At 37.7% G+C, this 21,298-nt stretch overlaps 1 protein-coding gene across 3 annotated transcripts in view; it reads right to left on the bottom strand.

Annotated features, from left to right (window-relative positions):
• Egfr (epidermal growth factor receptor) overlaps positions 1-21,298 on the bottom strand; it is a 159,229-nt gene that overhangs the window by 16,831 nt on the left and 121,100 nt on the right. For 2 of the 3 annotated variants that reach the window (XM_077402664.1, XM_077402663.1), the window contains one exon: positions 9,760-10,115. The exons of the other annotated variant lie outside the window; for it this stretch is intronic. In XM_077402664.1, the coding sequence (XP_077258790.1) occupies positions 9,760-9,910 (151 nt within the window). In that variant the 5' untranslated portion in view covers positions 9,911-10,115. The remainder of the gene's footprint in view (positions 1-9,759; positions 10,116-21,298) is intronic. 3 annotated transcript variants of the gene reach the window in all.

The following is a 21,298-nucleotide window of genomic DNA, read 5'->3' as shown; positions in this document are numbered from 1 at the left end:
ATAAAGATATTTCCATCCACTTGATTTAAAAAATCTTGAATTTGTTTCTTATTTTAGAAAACTGAGAATGCAACAGAGTAATATAATTTAATAAAAATTAGATTAAAGGTATTAAAATAAGTTTGCGCACACGCATTTTTAGAGAATACACTGTTTATCCTATAATGCTGCAAAGAGGTATATTTACCTATATAAGTAGCAATAGTTTATAGCCACGCACCCATGCCGATTTTTTCAAGAAAAAAAGTTCAAACACCGTCTTCTTTTTTGACACACACGTTAATAAAGCGCGGAGTAAGGCGAGGAAATAATGACGAATCGAAATGAAGTACCGAGGACGGCGCGGCGCAGACAAGGAACAAATGATGGCGCGTGGAATGCGCTTTGTTCGCTTCTCTCTCTCCCAACGATGTATCGTACATTCGCTACATCTTGTTCCCTTTACCTCTGTCTTCCCGCGGCTTCTTCTGCTTCTCTCTTTCTCTCATCTCACCTTGGTAACCTCAGCAGTCGACAAGCTGGACCACGCGTTCACAGACAGGACACACGAACTCATTCTCGCTTCAAGTACAGAACACTGACTTTCAATCACTGTTTGTATAATCATTATCATTTTTAATTACTTGTTACGAAAAATCACCTTTATTATAAAACAAAATATACTTTTTCTCTGAATTACTTTTTTTTCTAATCTTGTATTTACTACAATATTTACAGAGCAAAAAGAAGAAAAGTGTAGCACCTAAAGATTTAATTGTTTTTTGGAAGTTTTCTGTTAAGTACCTCATGCCGTCTATATGATAATTATATAACAATTATACAAGGATTGAAAGTGTATGCGTGAATCGTACATTTTGATAAATAAAATAATATAAAATAATAATCTATCCTATATAAGAGAAATAAAATTTTTAAATTTAGATAAGTGAGAATTATATGCAAAATGTATTGATAGTATAATTACATAATGATATATTAAGTATATTTTTTCATATATAAATAAATATTTTGAAGTATCAGCTTCCACTATATTTAAGGAAGTATTTCCATCGAATACGAAGGCAATGACTTGTATCGAATTTGTAGAAATTCACATAACAACTATACAATATGTGTAACGTATTCACAGATGTGCTAAATCTCGCAGATGAAATAGGAGGTGACGATGATATTACGTAGGATATTATAAAAATCGTTGAATAATAGAGAGTTAATGCTTTCCACTGCGTTGTCCAACTGGATTGCGCGTGATAACATTGATTCTGGACTCAATGTGTGACGTTAGCGACTAAGGATTTATACTACTACTTAGCCAAAAGAACTTTGTGCTGCTGTCATCTAGAGAGAAATAAATTTCCCTCATAGAGTCTGCAAATGCTAATACGCGGAGAAGTGAAATCTAACTTACGGTGATAAACGCTCTTTCTTCGTCGAAAGATACTTTAGTAGGTGTTATAGTGGGCTGCGGCATATAATATGCACGTCGCATTCTCGCGATAAACGCATTTATATCGTGTATTGTTTCGCTAGTTATTTGAAATGAATTTACTTGGCATATTTGCTGAACTTTTAACTTATTAAGTATAATTTAAAATCTGCAGATTTTTATATATACATATGTATATAATCACATTTATATAATTCCACCGATTTTTAATTTTTTGAAATAATTAATTTACTTATTTTTCATGTTATGTCACGTGCTGCGCAGCATTTTGACCAATACTAAAAATAACAATAACACGGCAAAATAATGCTTATTGTAAAGTGGCACAGGCTGCATTGTACGTTCAACTCGTGCGAGTTTGAATCGTCTGTAACCCTCCTTTGTTGATACATACAATTTGCGCAGAGCGGATAACAATCTTGCCTGAGTGCTTTCCACCGTCGTTGGTCTGGTGAAGATTTTGATATACGAGCGTCTTGTACTCGCAATTACACGACGCTTTGTCTGCCTTTGGAATCACTTAACCACAGATAAAACGTGTGTATGCACATTTGAAATATTTTATACCGTATGTATGATACCACGCTAAATCAACATATATTATCGCTATCCAAATATTATAAACATTATTTAGATATATGTATAATCATGTATCTTTATTCAAATATTTTTTAATTTAATTTATTATTATATTTCATAACTTAATTTTGGCGTATATAATAAAGGCAAATTAAATAGAAATGCAAAAGTAGAATTACACACAATAATGTGAAATGTACACTAATTACATAATACATATATACAATGTGTGTGTATCCTTCTTGCTTTTCATATTGGTGTTGCAATTTGATAAATTTATTATATTCCAAAGAAGAATATTTAATTGATTTTACTTGACATTAATCGACTGTCAAACATTAAATGAGTTTGAATTCTCTCTTTTTTTATTATGAATAGAATTTAAATAATATTATCTTTCTGATTCATCAATTATATTAGAAATTGGTGGAATATCATAATTACGTAACTAAATTTTTCTTAAATTATGTGATGTGTACTAGTTTCAATGGAGGTTTAATTAGAGGAATGTTTGCAAGCAAAATTCATCAGTTGGTCGCGCAAGGATGTGCATAGGGGTAAAAAAATTGATTTATCTCGCGGGAATCTCGTAGCAGGTGTCGACCATTCTGAGAGAAACATATGTCTTTTTCAGTATATTTGCTCGTTGAAGAGGAAGAAGACATCGGAGTTACATCATCTCGAGGAGTGTTAATGTGCACGACACCAAGAGACATTATTATAATTAAATTATAATTCGATATATACTATATAGCACGGTGTCAATCATTAAGTTTCGACTTGTATAATATATATGTTCATCTTTATTTCTTTTGCTCAATATCTAATATAAATTTCCTAATATCTTTCAAGATTTGACAATTAAAACGACCAATATTTTATTTAATTTTATTTAAGCTCTTGTTAATATCTTTTAATGCGTATGTGTTGTACTAACTATGCACTCGATCAAACAATTTTGTACCCCAGTATCTTGGAACGAATATTATTGGTTTTTATGGAAGTAATCCATGATATTTCTCAGATTAAATCAAGTTAAAAGTTGCGTCGATATTTACAGTCGTATAATTTTACATACTAATTTCTAGATTAGCGATAATATCCGGGCAAGGTTCAAGCTTAGATTTTGAGATCCAAGGCAATAGAGGCGTTCTTTTCGAGATTTAATCGCGCGAACGTGATCGTCGATCGATGATCGCCTGGCCGATAACAGTTATACGTGGGCGTGCGCCTATATCATTCTCCTCGGCATCGTGCAATAATCTACCCGATACCGCGACGTAGATCCCGCGCGAATATCTGACCTCGGGCCGGTATCGTTTAACATCCCTGATCGAGCATCATGCAGCACCGAGTGCCCCGTCCTTTCGTAACGCGCGCTAAATTACCTGTCCCTTTTAACATCGTGTGTGTAGCCTCAAGTGCTTGATGGACGCCTCGCGGGCTCTTCAACTGTGAGAAAGATTGTGCGAAAGCTTAAGAAAACGCGAGGTTTCGAGAGGAATTCAGCTTACCGGTAATAAAGCTGTGGAATAGGCTAAATTTGATGCGATCTTCATCGATTGCCGTATTCAACTCTCGTAAACAAATTGATCGTATTAAATTTGCAGCAATTAAATTTACCCAATCAGACATTTTATCAAATAAGTTCTTTTCAAGTTTAAATTTATATTAACATTACATTTTTCGGAATTAAATATTACAAATAAAATTTACACCGATATATAAGTCGTATATACATTATAAAAAGTTAAAGGGCGAAGGCTATTGTTATCGATAATTAATGCAGAATAAAAAATGACTTTATTATTTAAGTAATCATTTTTATTTGCACCTAAAACTTGCAATAATCTCCTAAAATAAAAAATAAAAATAACTTTTGAATTGAAGTAGTTTTCACGATGGGAATATGCATGACGATGGAAAATTCCAGCTCTCAGAAATTTGTCCGTATATAGTCGCTGTTATACGGACTATGTTTGTATTATGCACATACATCGAATGAATCACGGAATGCGAGCGATAAGTTTAATTGACGGGGCAATTAAAGAGCAATTAAAGTCGCAACACGCAAAGATATCGTCAGTAGGAGGCCAAGTCGATAAAACACGAAACGTTCTTGTTCGAACAAGACAAATTTGGTTTCTCATATTGATTCACAGTTAACTGTGATATGTCCAGTGCAACTTATTCTCGAAATCTGAATTTGGAAATTGGGCGAAATGCAGCGATGTCAATTTTTTGCATAATATACGAAGATAACGTTTACTTTCTGCACGTTTGCATTTTGCAGCGATTGAACACACTGTCGCGTGTCAACTTCTCTCTCCCAGCTTGCCCGTCCGCCGTAAGATTTTTCCCGATGCGATCAATGTGAAAAAGCCACCTACACGCCTCTCTGCACCCTCATCGTCCCACCCACATTTCTCTGCTAGACTTGTCGGTGCCTATGGGCGACCCGATGTTCGCCATCGATCAAGCAGTCAACTTGCTGTGAAAGAACCGTGTGTTTGACTGACTTTTCAAACGCTGTATCTTTCATCTTCTGAACGTTTAAAGAATTTTTCCTCTTCGCCATTTGATACATGTATAACGCGGAGCATGCAGTGCAACCATCAGATTCGATTATGGATGATGGGAAGATTTTGTTCCTTGGCTTTTTTTGATCGACGTGACATATACAGATGACTTCACGTATACAAATCTTCAAACCTACGATACCGCGTATTGTCAGCACTTAAAATATAAATATAAATGGCAATAACACAATGGAAAATATAAGATAAGTAGAGGGATTTCGAAAATAAATAAAGCAGGAACTGAATATGAATCAAGAGTTCCTGAAATATCAGTTTAAAAAAAATTAACCGTAAATCTGAGAAATTCTTTGGATGCAATAGTTTCAACCATATTTACTTAAAATTGCATGAATATTTAATACAATGTTATTATTTTCTTAGAAGAAAAAACATTCATACCACGTATCTCATGTCAATGGTGCGTTTTATTTTATTCAAGACAAATTAGATATATTCTCTGCATCGTCTGATCGAGCGTCTCACCGATATTCCACTCTCATTCTGAATAATGACGCCGCGCGCCGCAATGTCATACACAAAATTCGAGACTGCGCTCTTCATCGTCGTCATTTTCGCGCGTCATCATGTCAATCGACGATCATCGCCACCTTAAGTCTCTCTGATTCGGCATTACAATGTGCAACTTGAGAAAAAAACGTTTGACAGCTCCATTTGTGCGGCATTCAGAGATCTCGCCTCGATCATACCAACGCAACGACGCCCATTGTCGTCGCGTTCGTGATCGCGCGCGCGTCATCGCGCGTCCAAAACCCTTGATTACCCTTCGATGGAGTGCATTCATATCGCGAACGATACGAGCTCGGCCCGGTCACGTTGGCGAAACGAATGCGAGGCCGTTAAGTCGGGTACGCACCTGCGAGGCCACCTGTTACCCTCAGGATTGTCGCACGAGCCCGCGAAATGCCCGCCAGGCACATTGCGAGAGACGTCAGGCGAAAATGATTAATAAGAATCGGCTCATCTGTTATACCACGTGTGCAATCTCTCCCTGGAATGCTGCCTCAATTGAATATTGAATCGCAGTCGTAGAGCCTTGCACAATCACCACGTACTCATTGCTTATTCCGAACCGATCAACTATTTTGATAGATTTAAAATACTTCGTCCTACTAAAATAATAAGGTCTTGAAAACAGAATTTGCTTACATGTCATGTGAGGCAAATATTCAGTACGTACAGTACGGAAATATGTAAAAAAAACCAGAAGTATCTCAGAGAAATTAGATCTGTATCTTAATCTGTATCTGTATCTTAATCTGTATTACTGATTATAAATAATATAAATCTGTAACTTTTAGTCATGCCTCAAGTTGTTTATAGTATTAAAACTTCAAAAATTGTAAGAAGACATATGCTCTATTCTATAAAAATTTGGTAAAAATAAATGGGATTTGATTAAAAATCTTAAAAACAAAATGATAAAAAATTATACAAATAGATGGTCACAAATATTCAAGATACATCGATGTTTTTAGGACGTATCAAGAGAGATTTCAGTAGAAAAGAAACGCGCGGTGGCGTTTCGATTCGGGTTGACTCGAGTGACGCAATCCCAAAGTACATAAATAAATCTACCGAGCATATATTGAGCGGTTATATTTCATTGGTGAGCAAAAAATGCGAACGTCTCTCGGAAATCTGACGTCTCAATCCGTCTCTGGGATCTCGTCGATATTCCGAGCGGTCAATTAAGGCATGCCTCCCAGATGTCCCTGTCTGGTCCTCGCGCGCACGTATACGTCGACGACGACGATGATAAGTCGAACGAGAAAACGGTATTAACGCACCACGCCAGTATCTCGTTTCTGCCTCGATGGATGCTCTCTCATGCTTATGCTTCGATAATCTCTCTTCCTGCTCTGCGACTGTCTCGTTATTTACTCCGTATTTACCCGCTGGATACGCTGGAAGATACAATCTGCCGAAGGATTCCGCCGAAGGTGAAGAAACCTGGCAAAAGCAACGGCAGAGAAAGCGAGATTCCCTAGCCACCCAAGAAGAAACGTTCGTAATAATTAATATGGCCGATCAAAGGGACGATACCGATGTCAGCGGAATTGAAGAGACGGGAATTCTCCGAGATTTGAAGATTAGGTCGGTACGCAAATGAGTGAAGTAGGACACCGTATTTCATGGCTAGGGGATATAATGAATAAAACGTCTCGTTGTTCGATTATTCTTGAAACTGAAGATATAAATAAAGAGCTTGGGGCGATAATTGACTAAGCTACCTTGCCAATCTCTTGGCGTTCATTTGCGAATTTGATTACTATGTCAATCAAACATTCTCTTTCTTTCATTCCCTTAAAAAATAACATAATAAATCATTAATAACTTTAAAAGCTGCAAGAAATACCAAATCTCATTAATCATAATCATGGCTTTTATAGAAATATCCTTAAAATGTAATTCTGACGGCTATTAAATGAACCATTAGAAATTACACATATATAGTAATCGCGAGATTTTAAATAATACAAAATACAAGTCACGCCGAATAATTATCGAGGTCGGACAAAAATTGATGAACTTTATAACGAATGTCTATCCTGCGCGAAAGTCGGTGTGATCAAAGTCGATATATGTATAAGTCAGAAGACGAATTCTGAAATTGCTGTGTCAAGAGGGCACACTCGATTTTTCAGAGAAATTCGATTTTTTAATAAACGTCACCGACGTCACCCCTTTATTTTCTTGCGTAAATAATATCTTTGCGTCTTTACGCGGCGGATTATCGGAGCTGCACTCGCCTCTTAATAGAGGCTTTATTCCGAACCGCGATACACCTTAAAAGCCGAGAACGATAAAGACGGCCCGATTAATTTACTGCGGCTCCATAATCCCTTCAAGGTAAATCCTTTCTTACCAACCGTTTCTCTCTCTCTCTCTCTCTCTCTTTCTTTCTTCTTTTCGGTTTGTGTTGTTTATCTTTCATCCTCTCTACCTCTTTCTTCGAACAAAATAGAGGCTGTAGAGCGGAGGTTTAACATGGCGGAGGTTTTACTCCCGCCTAATGGGTAGAAAGAGATCGACTCGGGGCTTATCATTATAATGGAAACCTTTATGGAGGCCACTTTAGGTGGTATCTCCTCGTGTCTGCAACGTATTCTGGATGACTGTTCAAACGCGCTAGACAAACCGCACTTTTCAGCTGCATAATGCGCAACCTCCACGCTCCGGTTATTGTGCTAATGGAAAGACATCTTAACAATCTTTCCGCTGATCATACCAATTCGCTTCGGAACGCTATTCACATTAGGTCCTAAAAGCCGTCCGTAAAAGTTGCGCAGTTTTCGAAGAATTTGCTGCAAGATTCGATTTCACCATCCATCTAAACATTTACATAGAGATTGTTAGTATTAGCGTTACGCGAAAGTACTCGGATAGGTCTGCTGAACACATATATTTTCTGATAAAATTTGAAGCGCTTTCAAACTGTCTATTATAAATCTGGCAGAAGATTTGTATATTTATTATTCATCGCGACGGTCAGTAAAACATCATTGAGGCGGATGATGATCGGTTCCAAACGCTTGCATTGTCATAAAGTGTATAATAAATCAAGTGATATAGGGTGAAGTCGATGTCGTTCCACTCTTTAGCGGTGATCCGGCAAAAAAATTCTGTGTCTGGAATAAGCACCTGGCCTGTTTACGATGCTAAAAGAGCAGCTGTTTGTTGCGTTCAAGAATAAAGTTAAAAAAAATTATATTTTATAATTTATATAAAGATAATTTTGAATTATTACTATACATATATATAATTTTTAGTTAATATAAGTACTAACTGGAACTTTAAAAGACATATAAGATGTTTTTTACAGTTCTAATTAGTACCTACTTATCGTAATATTAATTTTACTGTTTCATTAATTATTTATAAATTGACAAGACATTAAAAATCTGAAACTATGTTTGTACACACAAAAAACTATTATAATCTTAAAATATATTATATATGACTGTTAAAGCGTGAGTAAAATATATCAATTTAAATCATCATTCGGATTTTAATCAATTCCTGTTTAAAATCTCTTTCAGGCTCACATGGTATTCTCTTTAATTTATGTTGACATCTGATAAATCTTATCAAGGAGTCATCGAAGCCTGCGGAACCGCAACTTCCGCAAACCGCGCGTGTGGTCCATTCGAAGCGCATGTCGTGACAGTTGATAATAGATATATATCAATATACGATAAACGCACTGGCGACTATCACGCGCGGCGGTCATCAACACCGATGTAAACACCGCACTTTATATATATGGGTCAAGCTCTTGTGGCCCACGTGTCCAAGAGCGCGTATATACCGTACTATCACAATCGTCACTCGTAGATGCACTTACACGGTCATGCGCGACGCTAGGCGCTCTCGATCAGGAACGAATGGTAAGAGGTAAGATTTTAAGAGTTTCGTCATATTCTCTCCTTTTCCAGCTTCTCCCTCAGATAAGAGAGGAAACGGTACTTTCCAGGTCCTACGTAAAAGGGACTCTTCAGCCAAGCGACGCCCACACCGAGCCGGCGCGGCGCGGCGCGGCGCGGCGCACCGCTTCGCTTTCTACTTTTCTAGACGGTCCCGATGATCTACGACCAAGGGTTCTCCGCTAGGAAGAACGGAGTACGCTCGTACCATCAGTTAAAAGGTTGGCTCGCAGCAACGATACGCGCTCTTATGCTCCAATAAATTATGTTACTTCCCCAATGCTAGATCCACCGATGCTCGCAAGATTACCGACTCTTTTTTATTACCGACATGTTCACATTCCAGCGAGACTTTGTCTAAACGTGAACATTTTTAGTTATAAAAAAGAGAAAATAAATATAATTATAAAATAAATAAATATAATACCTATATTATAAGGTATTTAAACTAATTAAAACAATTGTAAAAGTGGAATAAACATATATTGTAGTACTTTTTAATGCATACATTAATTTTATCATTAAAAAATATTGCACTGCTATATTTATTCCACTTTTTGTTATTATAAAGTATTATAAAAGCGAAGAATTGCGATCAAATATTTAGTCGGAAATAATTTTCAAATCGATCATAATTCCGCTTTCGCAACTTCCTCCCAGCTCTCTCACTCTCTTGCTTTTTCCAAATGGAAGTAGCTGTGAAACTCACTTTTCCCTTTGACGAATTCGGTTGAATTGACATCTGTAGAACTCGGTTGAATTAACGCATCGTAACTACCGGCGACGATCAGCAAGAGGAATGTCACGCCGAGGAAGTTGCAGGTCAACAGCGCTCGTGGCCTGTGTCGGTGGTTGAACATGATGAGCTTTCATGCCCTTCACGAACCCGTAGGCCTTGTCAAGGTGACCCGAGTGAAGATTCCCTCTTCTGCTTCGTGAGCTCGTCGATTTTCACGAACAAGGAGAAGATCGGAGGAACTTCGGAGAACTGTTTCCGCCGCTGCCATCGCTCTCCCTTCTTCACCGTGCATGTCACATGTCTGGCATTAAAGTTGTCATGAGTGTCTGAAATGAGAAAAGTGGCAATCAGTGGAAAAGTAGCGCACGATGTTAAGAGCATCGCATTTGCTCACTTTGCGTTTGATCAACGCGACTCTCTAATCTTCTATATAGCATATTTCTTGTACTTGGTCTCTCTCTCTCTCTCTTTGCATGGAAAAAAGGAGAAATTATGCCACAAGAGTCATTTACCTACGCTTTGTTCACTTTCCTTTTTACCATGCGTTAACTGTATCCCGAGTCTTACCGTGTTGCATATTTTAATCCGAAAGAAAAGTTCAAGATGCCTGAGATAACAAAAATTTAGACAGTCGCATTTGGAATTAAATGCTCGGTGAAAGTGCGATTATACTTTTTTACGCGAATATTAAGCGAGATGAGACGCAAAAGATAATCAGTATAAATCATCCCGCGTTGAAATCTCTGTTATCATTCTGCACTCTGAATTGTTTGGTTGAGTTACGCGTGTAAATCAATAACTATCAGCCACTAAAATGAGTTACGCTGATTGGCGTGTTTGCAGCACGTGTTTCTAAACTACCCTGGCAATGATATTCATTATATGCGCCTGAATAATGCTATATGCATCCTCTGTCATATCATATAATTTACATTACACGTTGTATACTGCGCTCTGACGAACAGCGCGACAGAATCATAAATATGTTCGCGTCTCGGACAAGCTATTAATTTTAAGTCAATTTATTTTAGGTATAATTCCAGTTATCGTAATTCTCATGATAAATTTATCCACTTTATTTTTAGAAAATGTACATTAATGTTAGTGATTAGATATTAATCTCGTGAAAATTGTTCCTCTGTAATTAATTAAAAGCATTAAATTAATATTCATTCTGTATGATGAGCAAAGGATTAAAAAATATTCGTTGTAATTTAACCTCGTGTTTTTATCATGTAATCGGGTTCTCGTTAATTTAATCAGTACCGGCATCAAATGGTTTTTATACTCGATCTCCATCCCTTAATTTCAAAAAAAGCGTGTAGCTATGAAAAAAACATTTACTCGGTCTTCTAGACCGGTAGTGTTGTGTCATCGCCTCATTTATGGACTACCTTCGACGGAGTGTATCGCGCTAGAAGATGGCAAGGGAGAAATAAGAAGAAACGAAAGAAGAGAAAGACGAGGGAATGAAGGGGCGAAGAAAAAAAGGGGCGAAGATCGAAAAAGAGAGGAAGACAATGCAGCTAACAGCAGGTGTCTGCTCGGCCTGTTCGCTCCTCTCTTTTCTCTCGTCTCCGTTCTCTCCCTTTCGTCGCGATTTCATCCAGCGAGATCATCCCGGCCGGCACTCACTCTCCATTCCCTCTTTGTTCTTTCGCACTCCCCGCGGAGTGGCGAACACGAGTTGCCTTATTCGGATGCGACAAGCGAGAATCAACTTAAACAAATGACGTCGAACCGCGCGGCGCGGCGGCAGTTTGATTGCGGGTGTCTCGTAGTCTCGTTAAGAGGTCGTCTCTTCGGATCGTCTCTATTAATTACGATCGATACCCGACGACCAGCCGGGTATCGGCGACGAGGCGCGCTCGATCGTGTCGCTCGTGATAGTGCTATGTGTTTTCTTTCCGCCCTCCTCGTCGCGATTCTCCTCGGTCGTTGCGGTACCACGCTGTCTGCCAACGAGAAGGACGTGGGAGATTCCGGAGTACTGCTCGGATCACAACAGCGATCGTAATACATCGCGTGTGCAAATCTGCACATTTCCACAAACCGATACAAACCCGTAAAAGAACAGAGGAAATCGATTTAACATACATGTTTGCATTCTAACAATAATATGTACGTAAACATTTATAGAGTTAATAAATTCAATATTTTCAAGGCAATTTTTTTTTTCACAGAATAATGAACATGTTTCTGATACGTTACATTTGTAATTCGTAAGGATTTACATAGCACTGGTGACTTCTGGTCAGAAATACGAAGACACGCGGATTACGAAGCTGCGAACCGGTTCCAGACATACCGTTCGAATGGCGGAATTAACCCGACCTCAAAGGACTGAGGCGCCGTCGACACTTCGCTTAATTGCATAGCCGAGACTTGCAAATTTTTATTGTTCGTCTCAGGGAACCTTAATCATATCTTTATAGCTATTTCTGTGTGATCGCGACTGTGTGACGCAAAGCGTACGCGTAGCATAAATATATTTTAAATCTTCTTGTTATGCGTTCTGCGATCTTACGAGAACATATATATTTTAATAATTAGAGATTAATATAATAACTTTTCCAATAGAAATCTACTTTATTATTGTCGTAACTCTTGTCAAAGTAATGATTGCTCAATACATGATATTGTAATATAGAATATTGATTATTCATCTGTTTGTTACATAATGTAAGAAAGATAATTTCAAAAAACGACAAGAGAATAATGATGGTAAGCAAACATTTTCTCAGTACTATAGATAAAATCTAACAAAGTGTCACGAATCTCTGTAACTTGCATAATAACAACTCGTTAATATTTTTACATTACGGGGGAAAAAGAAGTTCTCTTTTTTTTCAACTTGCGACACGTCTTGCTTCAGTGTTGAAATTTCACCGTGATTAAGAAAGCCACGAAATATAATTATTTACAGTCGCGATAAGAAATAAAACGGCATCAGCTCCGGCAATTGTGTGTGTCCGATCATTATTTATAAATAATATCCGCGGTTTTCTACCGTAAAGTATTTTTATCGTCTATGAGACACCAGATAAAGATAATTTTTAATTAATTTTTTAATATGTACTTATAATTTTTTTGTAATTAAATGAAAAATACTATTAATACAACATATGTTTTCGTTACGGATTATTCAACTTTTATTTGCCATATATTCAAACTGTCATAAGAATATAATATATACATTTAAATATGACATAAATGATAACAGAAATATAAATTTTCTCTCCGTTTCTATTTATTCTCTCTTATTTCTTCAGTTTTCAGTTACATACTGTAATTTTCATTTAATATCTAGGTATTATTTTGTGTTATGTAAAGTCTGTAATACTTTACACATATCGCATGTATGTTCTTCATATTCTATGTACAACATAAAATTTCTTACTATTTACACTACCTACACAGACAGCACAAACGTATACTTATTATTCTGAGCTTCATTGTGTTAAACTCTCAGACAAAATCACAATTTAATGAACTGTATCAACGAAAGGAGGCCTTTTTGCGTTTCTCGTTTCTCATAAGCGAGACGCATTTGTCACTGTTGCACCAAACAGATCAGTACGCTCTCCTCGATACTTCTCAGTGACTAATCGCTGATCGTCTGAGGTGTGTCCGCCTTAGGCCTCGTTAACTTTTCTCAACGTGTACCCGCGTAATCTACCCTTCCCTCATACCTGATCCGATAAGAAGCAAACGTCGAAGTCGAAGGTGCCCTGCGAAAACGACGTCGGCCTCGGCCACGCCGCGCCGTGCCGCGTGCACTCTCGCGTTTGTTGTTTGCAAACTGGCGTATATGCACGGATTGCGCACGAGCTTTTTATCAACGCCTACAAGGGGAGATTAAGAGGCGTGGTTCTCCGTGTAGCGATTCATGCTCCTACTAGTGAGAACCACTGTTAAAAATATGGGAAAAAACGACAAAAATCTTTTCTGGGCATCCGTTAAGTTTAAACACCTTGAACTAGACTAATTATCTAACTTGGCCACTTACTCGAAAAGCTCATAATTAAGCATTCCGTGAATTGCACATGAAAATTTTGGTCCATCTTTATTTATTTATTTATTTAACGCCTTTTTGGAAAATTATATATAGTGAATATTACTTTTACTAAATTTTCTCTAAAAAACTCAAATGTCTGCGCTCTTAGGTCACACATGTGTATAAAACTAGAAATTTTATCATTTTTAAAATTCATAAAAGATCGATTTGGATTTCTTAAATGACATAACCCTATATATCATTTATTATTTTATAGTAATTCGCATTTTAAATGGCATAGCACATGGCACATGCGCAACAATAATAAGGCATCATCAACAATATAAAGAAGGGCATTTAAAAAAAGATAGGGAAAGCTTGTTGATCGGACAAAAGACTGGAATTTTTCGTTGCAAAGCCAGAGAAAATCCTTCCCGAGGAGCGACTAATGCAGAGCATCGTGGATGGCGAGGAGTTTGAGAAACAATAAGAGAAAAAGATTTTGCCATGCGACGACATCGATCGTATATATCGTCGCGAGCACCTACGTTCCTCGTCCTTCGTCTTTCCGTCCCCTCGCGCACATGAGTCGGACTCGGGCACAAAAGCGGCGTCCTTTGAGGGAGGGTCGAAAACAAAAAGAGAGCCGGTGAACACGGCATGCAACCGTGTTAACTGCGCTGCTTATGCATTCATATCCTTGTTTCGCGACAACCTGCTGATTGTTTCCACAAAACGCGACAACCCCCTTGTAGCCCGTGTGTCCAGGCCGGTTTTTCGGCGGATTGTGAGGGAGACGCGCGGCCGTAGGTGCCGCTAAGGACGCGCGAGGCCCGCCAGCAAAAAGGATCAATTTGTATGCGGGTGAACGTTCCACGTTTCTGTCGCCGTTCTTAACAGTGTCGGCCGTGTAACGTTTGCACGACAATGGTGACGGCGAGATATAAGGGTGCTCAAGAAATGCGCGTGTATACCGGAAGACAAACAATTGAAGAGTCTGGGGGCAACAATGTGCTAATCCACACGAGAGAGAAAGAGAGAAAGAAAGGCGCATGATGTTCTACGAGAGAGATACTTTGTCTGCAGATCCTGACTACTCAAAAGCGATTATATTTTTTAAAGACAGATTAAAATATTAATATAAATGAGGGAAGATGATGGGAGATTCGCATATTACAAGAAAATGACTTATTGAATATTTTAATAGAGAGTTTGTTTGAAATTATGTATAATTTACGATAGAATCGATACCTATTACTGTTTTTATTAATTTAGATATCTATTATCTCTAATATTAGTTGAAATTATCAATCTGTTAATAAATTCAATAAAAGACTCTTGGAGTTAAATTGTTGTCCAAATATAACATTAATGAGAAAATACGAATATATAGAGCGACATGATAACTCGTTATTTATCTACATATAATATCTACCCATATCATATACAAATTTATCTTGCTAGAAATCTGAAACAAACTTACTTGAGAAACGAGAAAACACGAAACGCGCGCGCGAAATTCTAAAATAAAATACATATACGCTATCTTTTCGTAACATACAAATCTCATGAGTGCGTACGTGACCTGTCCTGCTCCTGATCTTCCCTCACAGTCGACGAAAGTCAACGTTTTCTCAAGGTGTGCACACCTCGCGATGTCTCGTTATCGGCGACATGTAAAACTCCGATTAAGATACACGATAAGAAGAATTATATGTTATTTTCAACGCCCAAAACGCGAAGAATGATAAAACATACAGGACATATACCAAGATGTTACTCAAGCGAGAAAGAATCAAATTAACGAAAGTCAAATTCGCAATATTCGGATAATTATTCGTGGACAAAGATTTTAATGACTTGGTTTTAATATAGATCAATATATATAAGTGCTATAAATCGCGAAAATTTAATTTGTGTTTGCGTGTGTATGTTTGCATTAATTAGAAATTAATTTGATTAAAATTATATCTTATTAATCTGGATAGAACAGAGTTAACATAAAAGAATAGATCGTCAATCTTGTTGCAACGATAATTGAACAAAAGGAACGATTTAAAGCGTACGAAAAAATCGAGCAGACACGGAGAGTAGAATGACGAAGACAAATAAAGAAGCAGGAATACGTAATAAGTGAGATAAAATGTAAGAGAATAAGCCCAGATAACGGTAACGGTTGAACGTGAACATAATTTTGATGTTCAAAATTCTCGCTGACCAAATTAAGCTAACGTGATTTTATCTGAAAATGCTTTAGAAATATTGGTTTATTTATAGTATTCATTATGTGTATCAGTTAAATTGGATCTTTCAGTTTAAAATCTTTTCAGGAATATTATATATATACCCGGAATAAAATAAATCTTTTTTTTTCTAGTTATCAGTTCTTTTTCTGCATATTTCCTCTTCTATCTGCCGTAGAAATAGAGATTCGATTTAGAACTCCGTGCACAATCGTCTTGGCCGACAAAAACAAGTTTAACTAAACAAACCGTCGCGTCGGCCGTGTTAATTTAATTTCTCACCAGACCGCATATGGTTCAACATTTAATGTAGCATTCGTAGCAGAAGCAGACGATTGCAGTAAAGCCAGTTTTATCTTTCGAGCGAACAAGCACGATACAAGTCAAAATTGTTATTTGAAATTTACTTTTTAAAGAAAGAAGAAAAAGATTCGTAAAATTCTTAATTTGGAGCAAATCGGTGGTCAATAAACCTATAGAGTTGCATTCTTCTATGAACGATGCACGCGAGAACAAATTGAACAAACCGCCATATTGGTGGCGCGTCGTAAAATTTATATAATGTCGACGGAGAGGGAATATAAAGCGGTCTGAAGAAACTTGACAGGGAGGCGAGTAATGGTAACAACTATTTGCTCCCTATAGACACCCGCGGCTTCCTATGATTGATTCGCGCGAGTCGCACGTCCACGATTCGTTAATAGCGTTCGTGACGGGGTTTCCATGAGTTCAGTATTAAAAGAAGAGATATCGTGGGCACGACGAAGACGTGGCGAGCCAGAGAGCGTGCCACGAAATCCACGATCGCTGCTCACGACCGCCTCGCTTGCAAGGATCCAGTCTGAGTTTCGAGTCACGGATAACTTCTGCCGGGTCGACCTCCACGCTTCGTGCATCTTCGCGGCGTGACTGCTCGACTACGTTCACGTGAAAAGTTGCTTTGCACGTGCATACCGGACAGAATCCCGAGTGAGTTTGCACGGACTGAGAAGCAAGTATATATGTAACGTAGAAGTATCTATATCACAACTGTACAGTTAGAGTTTCTAGGGATAAAATGTTAGAACGACATTATAAATGCCATTGTTACAAATATATAAATTAGGAAAATATATTACAGAATTATTTATAAGAACTAATTTGGTCTGTTTTAAATTAAAGTAAAATTTTTGTTTGATTGCTTTATGTAGTCTGTAGGTAATTACCTCTAATATCAAATGACACAGGTATTTGTATTTATCACATATGCTCAGCGCTAAATTACGAATAATAGTTAGAAAATTAGCATTTATTACACAAATCTCTATCTTCCAATCTCTTCTTCTATCTTTCTTGTGAAAACTGATACTTATCATTATTTTTCAATGTCAGTTACGTGCTTCTTCGTTGGTATATCAGCACGATGAATCATGTGGGTATTATTTTTCGAGCTATTTTGATCAAACAAATTGCTGGTGGCGATATGGAAAGCTCACTTTCTCGAGGTTTTGTCAAGAGAGAATCAATCACGGTCGCCTCTATCCTGCAGGTAAGATTGCACTAATCAATGCTTCCACCAGCCGAGACGCTTCGACCGTTTCTCGGCGGATCGCAAATTGACGGTTCCGTCAAAGAATCGAGCGTGCCAGCGGCAGGCAAGAGTCCGTCGTGGATCGCAACCACGCACTGAAAAGAGCGATCGTGAATAAGGCAACTAGTACTTGAAGAGGATAAAACCGTCGAAGAGCGGCACCGAAGCGGAGATTGCAAGGATAAACGCCACCGTGCGGCATTGTGCCGCCCCGAGGCCTCCGTGTTAAAGTCACGCCGGATTCTTATCTTCGAGATCTATTCTCGCCAAACGACATATACCGCTTTGAAAACGACGCCGCGCCGATATTATTTTTAAGATTACCGCGCGAAAGCGCCGATAATGATTTACAGATACGTGCCACGCACGGAAAATTCAAGATTAAATATTTTAGAATGTAATGTATAAATTTTACATGACACAATTGACAAAAAAAAATATTTTAAAAATATTGAATAAATATAATATAAGTTTAAAGATATTTTATATCGACAAATGATAAATATTATTTGCACATGTTACAATATTATTTATGGTCTGTGAGATGTCAATTGAAGTAGTCTCATAAACTACGCGATTCGCTTGTCTCTATGACAATTCCGTGACAGAATCTTTAAACCCATCATGTTTTTTCGCACAGAATAAATAATTTAGCCAGGAATCGCCCAGTTAACAGTTTTCAGCGACAGCTCAAAATCAAATGAGTATTTCTAATAGCATACGATAGTAACATCTTGTATGACCTGTGTCTCTCATTAAGATTGTAAAATGAATCATTTAAAACACATTCGTGGTATAAGTGTTCGTGCTTCATCTAGTAAGTTTTATTCAAATAATTTATTTATAGATTTATCTAAAAAAAAATATTATTTCTTCCCACGTATATTTATATTCTAAAAATGCCATTTATCGTAATAAATATTAAACATGTGTAATACACGCTATACATCGCGCGTGAAGCGTCACACGACTTAACCATATTCCGCACGTTGTCGATTTTATCGTATTGCTTTTTTATTGAAGACTTTTCGACGATATATCAAATATAACATACATACAATTAATTATACTTATTTTTTATTATTATTGTTATTATTATTATAGACGCTGTTTTGCCATTGCATTATGGACAGCATGCTGATGTACATTTTAAGAACCGCCAATTAAAATCTCATCAGCTATTACGGTCAAATCCGTTAACCGTAGCAAAGAAAAATCATGGCGTTGACGTGAGATATTCGGGACAGTTTCGTCAAGACAGCCTGCGACTCGTTTCCAAAGAGAGCAAAACAATTTGCAAGCAACGTAATAAAACCAAGTCTAGCGTAACTTCGTTAAAGAAGAAATCATCGATGCATACGAAATTGCCATCGGAGAATATAGCAAAAAGAGTGTGCCATTATTCTACGTGCCAGAATGTCAAATTTAATGGCAGCGGAGTTAACAAACAACTCACGCCACAAGGCGACGCGATAATAAATGGCTCGAAGAACGTAAATCGTTATAGTAGTTTCATCGCATCCGTTGAGAAACATCCCCGATCGTATGCAGAGATGATAGCCGATTATAGCGAATCCCTGTATAAGGAACCCACCGTGGCTACGCGAAATGACACGAGTTTCCACTACAACAATGCAATACGCAAGAGTCCATTCGGTACTTTCTCGGTTCCATCTCCGGTCAAGACAATTGTGAATGTTGCTGATTACGGTGAACTTTCAACTAAAAGGCAAAATAACGATTTTTCACTTCCCGTTAAGTCGTTCGATCTTTGTAATCGATGTAACAATATAAAAACTACCGAATGTTATAATTTTCAACATCGCAATACGTGCGGAGCAGAAACAACGAATGAGAATGTCAGCCAGAGTCGCGTTACTACAAACGACTTGAAGAGCGATCAATCTTATGCGAAATTAGTTGCTGATTGCAGTAAGTCCATGCATAATATTCCTATTACAAGTATCTCAAATGATGGCCTAGTACCGAAGAAGAAAGTGTTAGCAAGAAATTCTTTTAAATCTGCTACCACCCCAAGAAAAGACAAAGGTACATGTACGCAAAACAAATTGCGGCAGATAACTTCTACTGTTAGTACAATGCCATTCGAGAAAAATATCAAAAGACAGGTGATTGATTTAAAGGAAAACGATTGGTTGAGAGAAATGGAAGACGTGATGAGTGACTTGAAGAGCGCGACCGAGAAAAAAGTTTCAAAACCCGTGAAAGCATCTGGTAATTTATTAGGCAGATTTCATGGATTCTCAGAGCTTATCGAATCTAACAAGCAAAAGGAGAAAGATACGATAATTAGGAAGTCGAGCTATCAATCTGTCAAGATCGACAGAATGGATAATCGTAAGAAGAATTTCGAGTTGCAGAAGCACAATTATTCGCTGTCGAGTAACAAGACCTCAAATCTGCCACAATATTCTGGCAATGCAGCGGAAAGTTCAGCTATAAGGAAGAATTCAACGCGTGTGTCAACTAGCGGCAGCACCGGCGAATTGAAACAGCCGCAGGTTAAATTGCGCATGGTGCCTTCTGAAAAAGAGTCCATTGTATCCATCAACGTGGACCATGCTGCCATTGGATCATTAGATCCTCCAAATTCTACCGCCAAACATCTCTCCGTCGTCGTGCAATCTGACCAAAAGGAAGATCGGCAGTTAACCGACGATCAATGGAACGCTCCAACGCTTCGGCGCACCACCAAAAGTGCATTGCAGCGTAGTGATTTTGGTCCAATGCATATTTCGATTAGCGAGGACTCTGCGCCAGTCAAACAGATTGAGTTTTCAATCAACGGCAAACCGGTTTCGGAATTGAAAAGCATCACCGCACGAACGGAGAGGCTAGACGTGGTGAGTTCCGCGGATAAAATCGAGATCAGGATACCGTTTGCCAAGGACGACTCGAACGCACTGGACAAAGCCAGACAGGATCTACCGAAAGGAACTAATTCGAATACAGGGCAGATATTGAACGTACAAATATCCGCCAATTTTCAAAACGAATCTACGAAAGGCAGTAGCGCTGAGACATCGACGAAAACAATACGATATGACAATAATACGATACCAAAATCATCATCGTCAATTTCTAAAACTTCTTATTTGTCTAACAATTTCTCAAGAGCTCGTGAAGAAACTCTTAGAAATAACATACAACGATACGAGTCTTCTAAACGAATGGATGTTAAATTTAATGATGAAAAAAATATTAACGAACACAAAATTTCAGGTGACGTTGATTTGAACATCCGACGCAAAGCAACGAAAAATGTATTAACCGGCAAAACAATGACAGACGCTTCATTAATCAAAGAAGTAAACAACGTTAAAACTGGAACTTTTAATATAAGAGAAGCGAATACTACAGGATTTCCGGAAGCAAATAAATATAACAAAAATGAATCTTCTGACAATCGCGTTCCCTCAAAAATAATCCCTTGGTGGTCATCCTCAGATTCTTTCAATAAGATAAGAAAGAAAGGGGAGGATCATAGGCCGCTTATGCCACCATCAAATCGAAACGATCGTAAAGCAGTTTCAAATTTGAATCAAAATCTTATCACTAAAACTTTACTATCGAAGCCGAAAGAAACATCAAATTTAAAGATGCTAACGAAAAAAACGCAATCGAAGAATAACGCAACTACAAGTGATTCTAGCAATATAATTTCTTATTCAAATTCTG

Source organism: Temnothorax americanus, unplaced genomic scaffold (genome assembly GCF_048541705.1).
Source record: "Temnothorax americanus isolate GAGA-0224 unplaced genomic scaffold, ASM4854170v1 Scaffold16, whole genome shotgun sequence".
NCBI lineage: Eukaryota > Metazoa > Arthropoda > Insecta > Hymenoptera > Formicidae > Temnothorax > Temnothorax americanus.
This window is presented reverse-complemented; position numbering and strand designations above follow the sequence as displayed.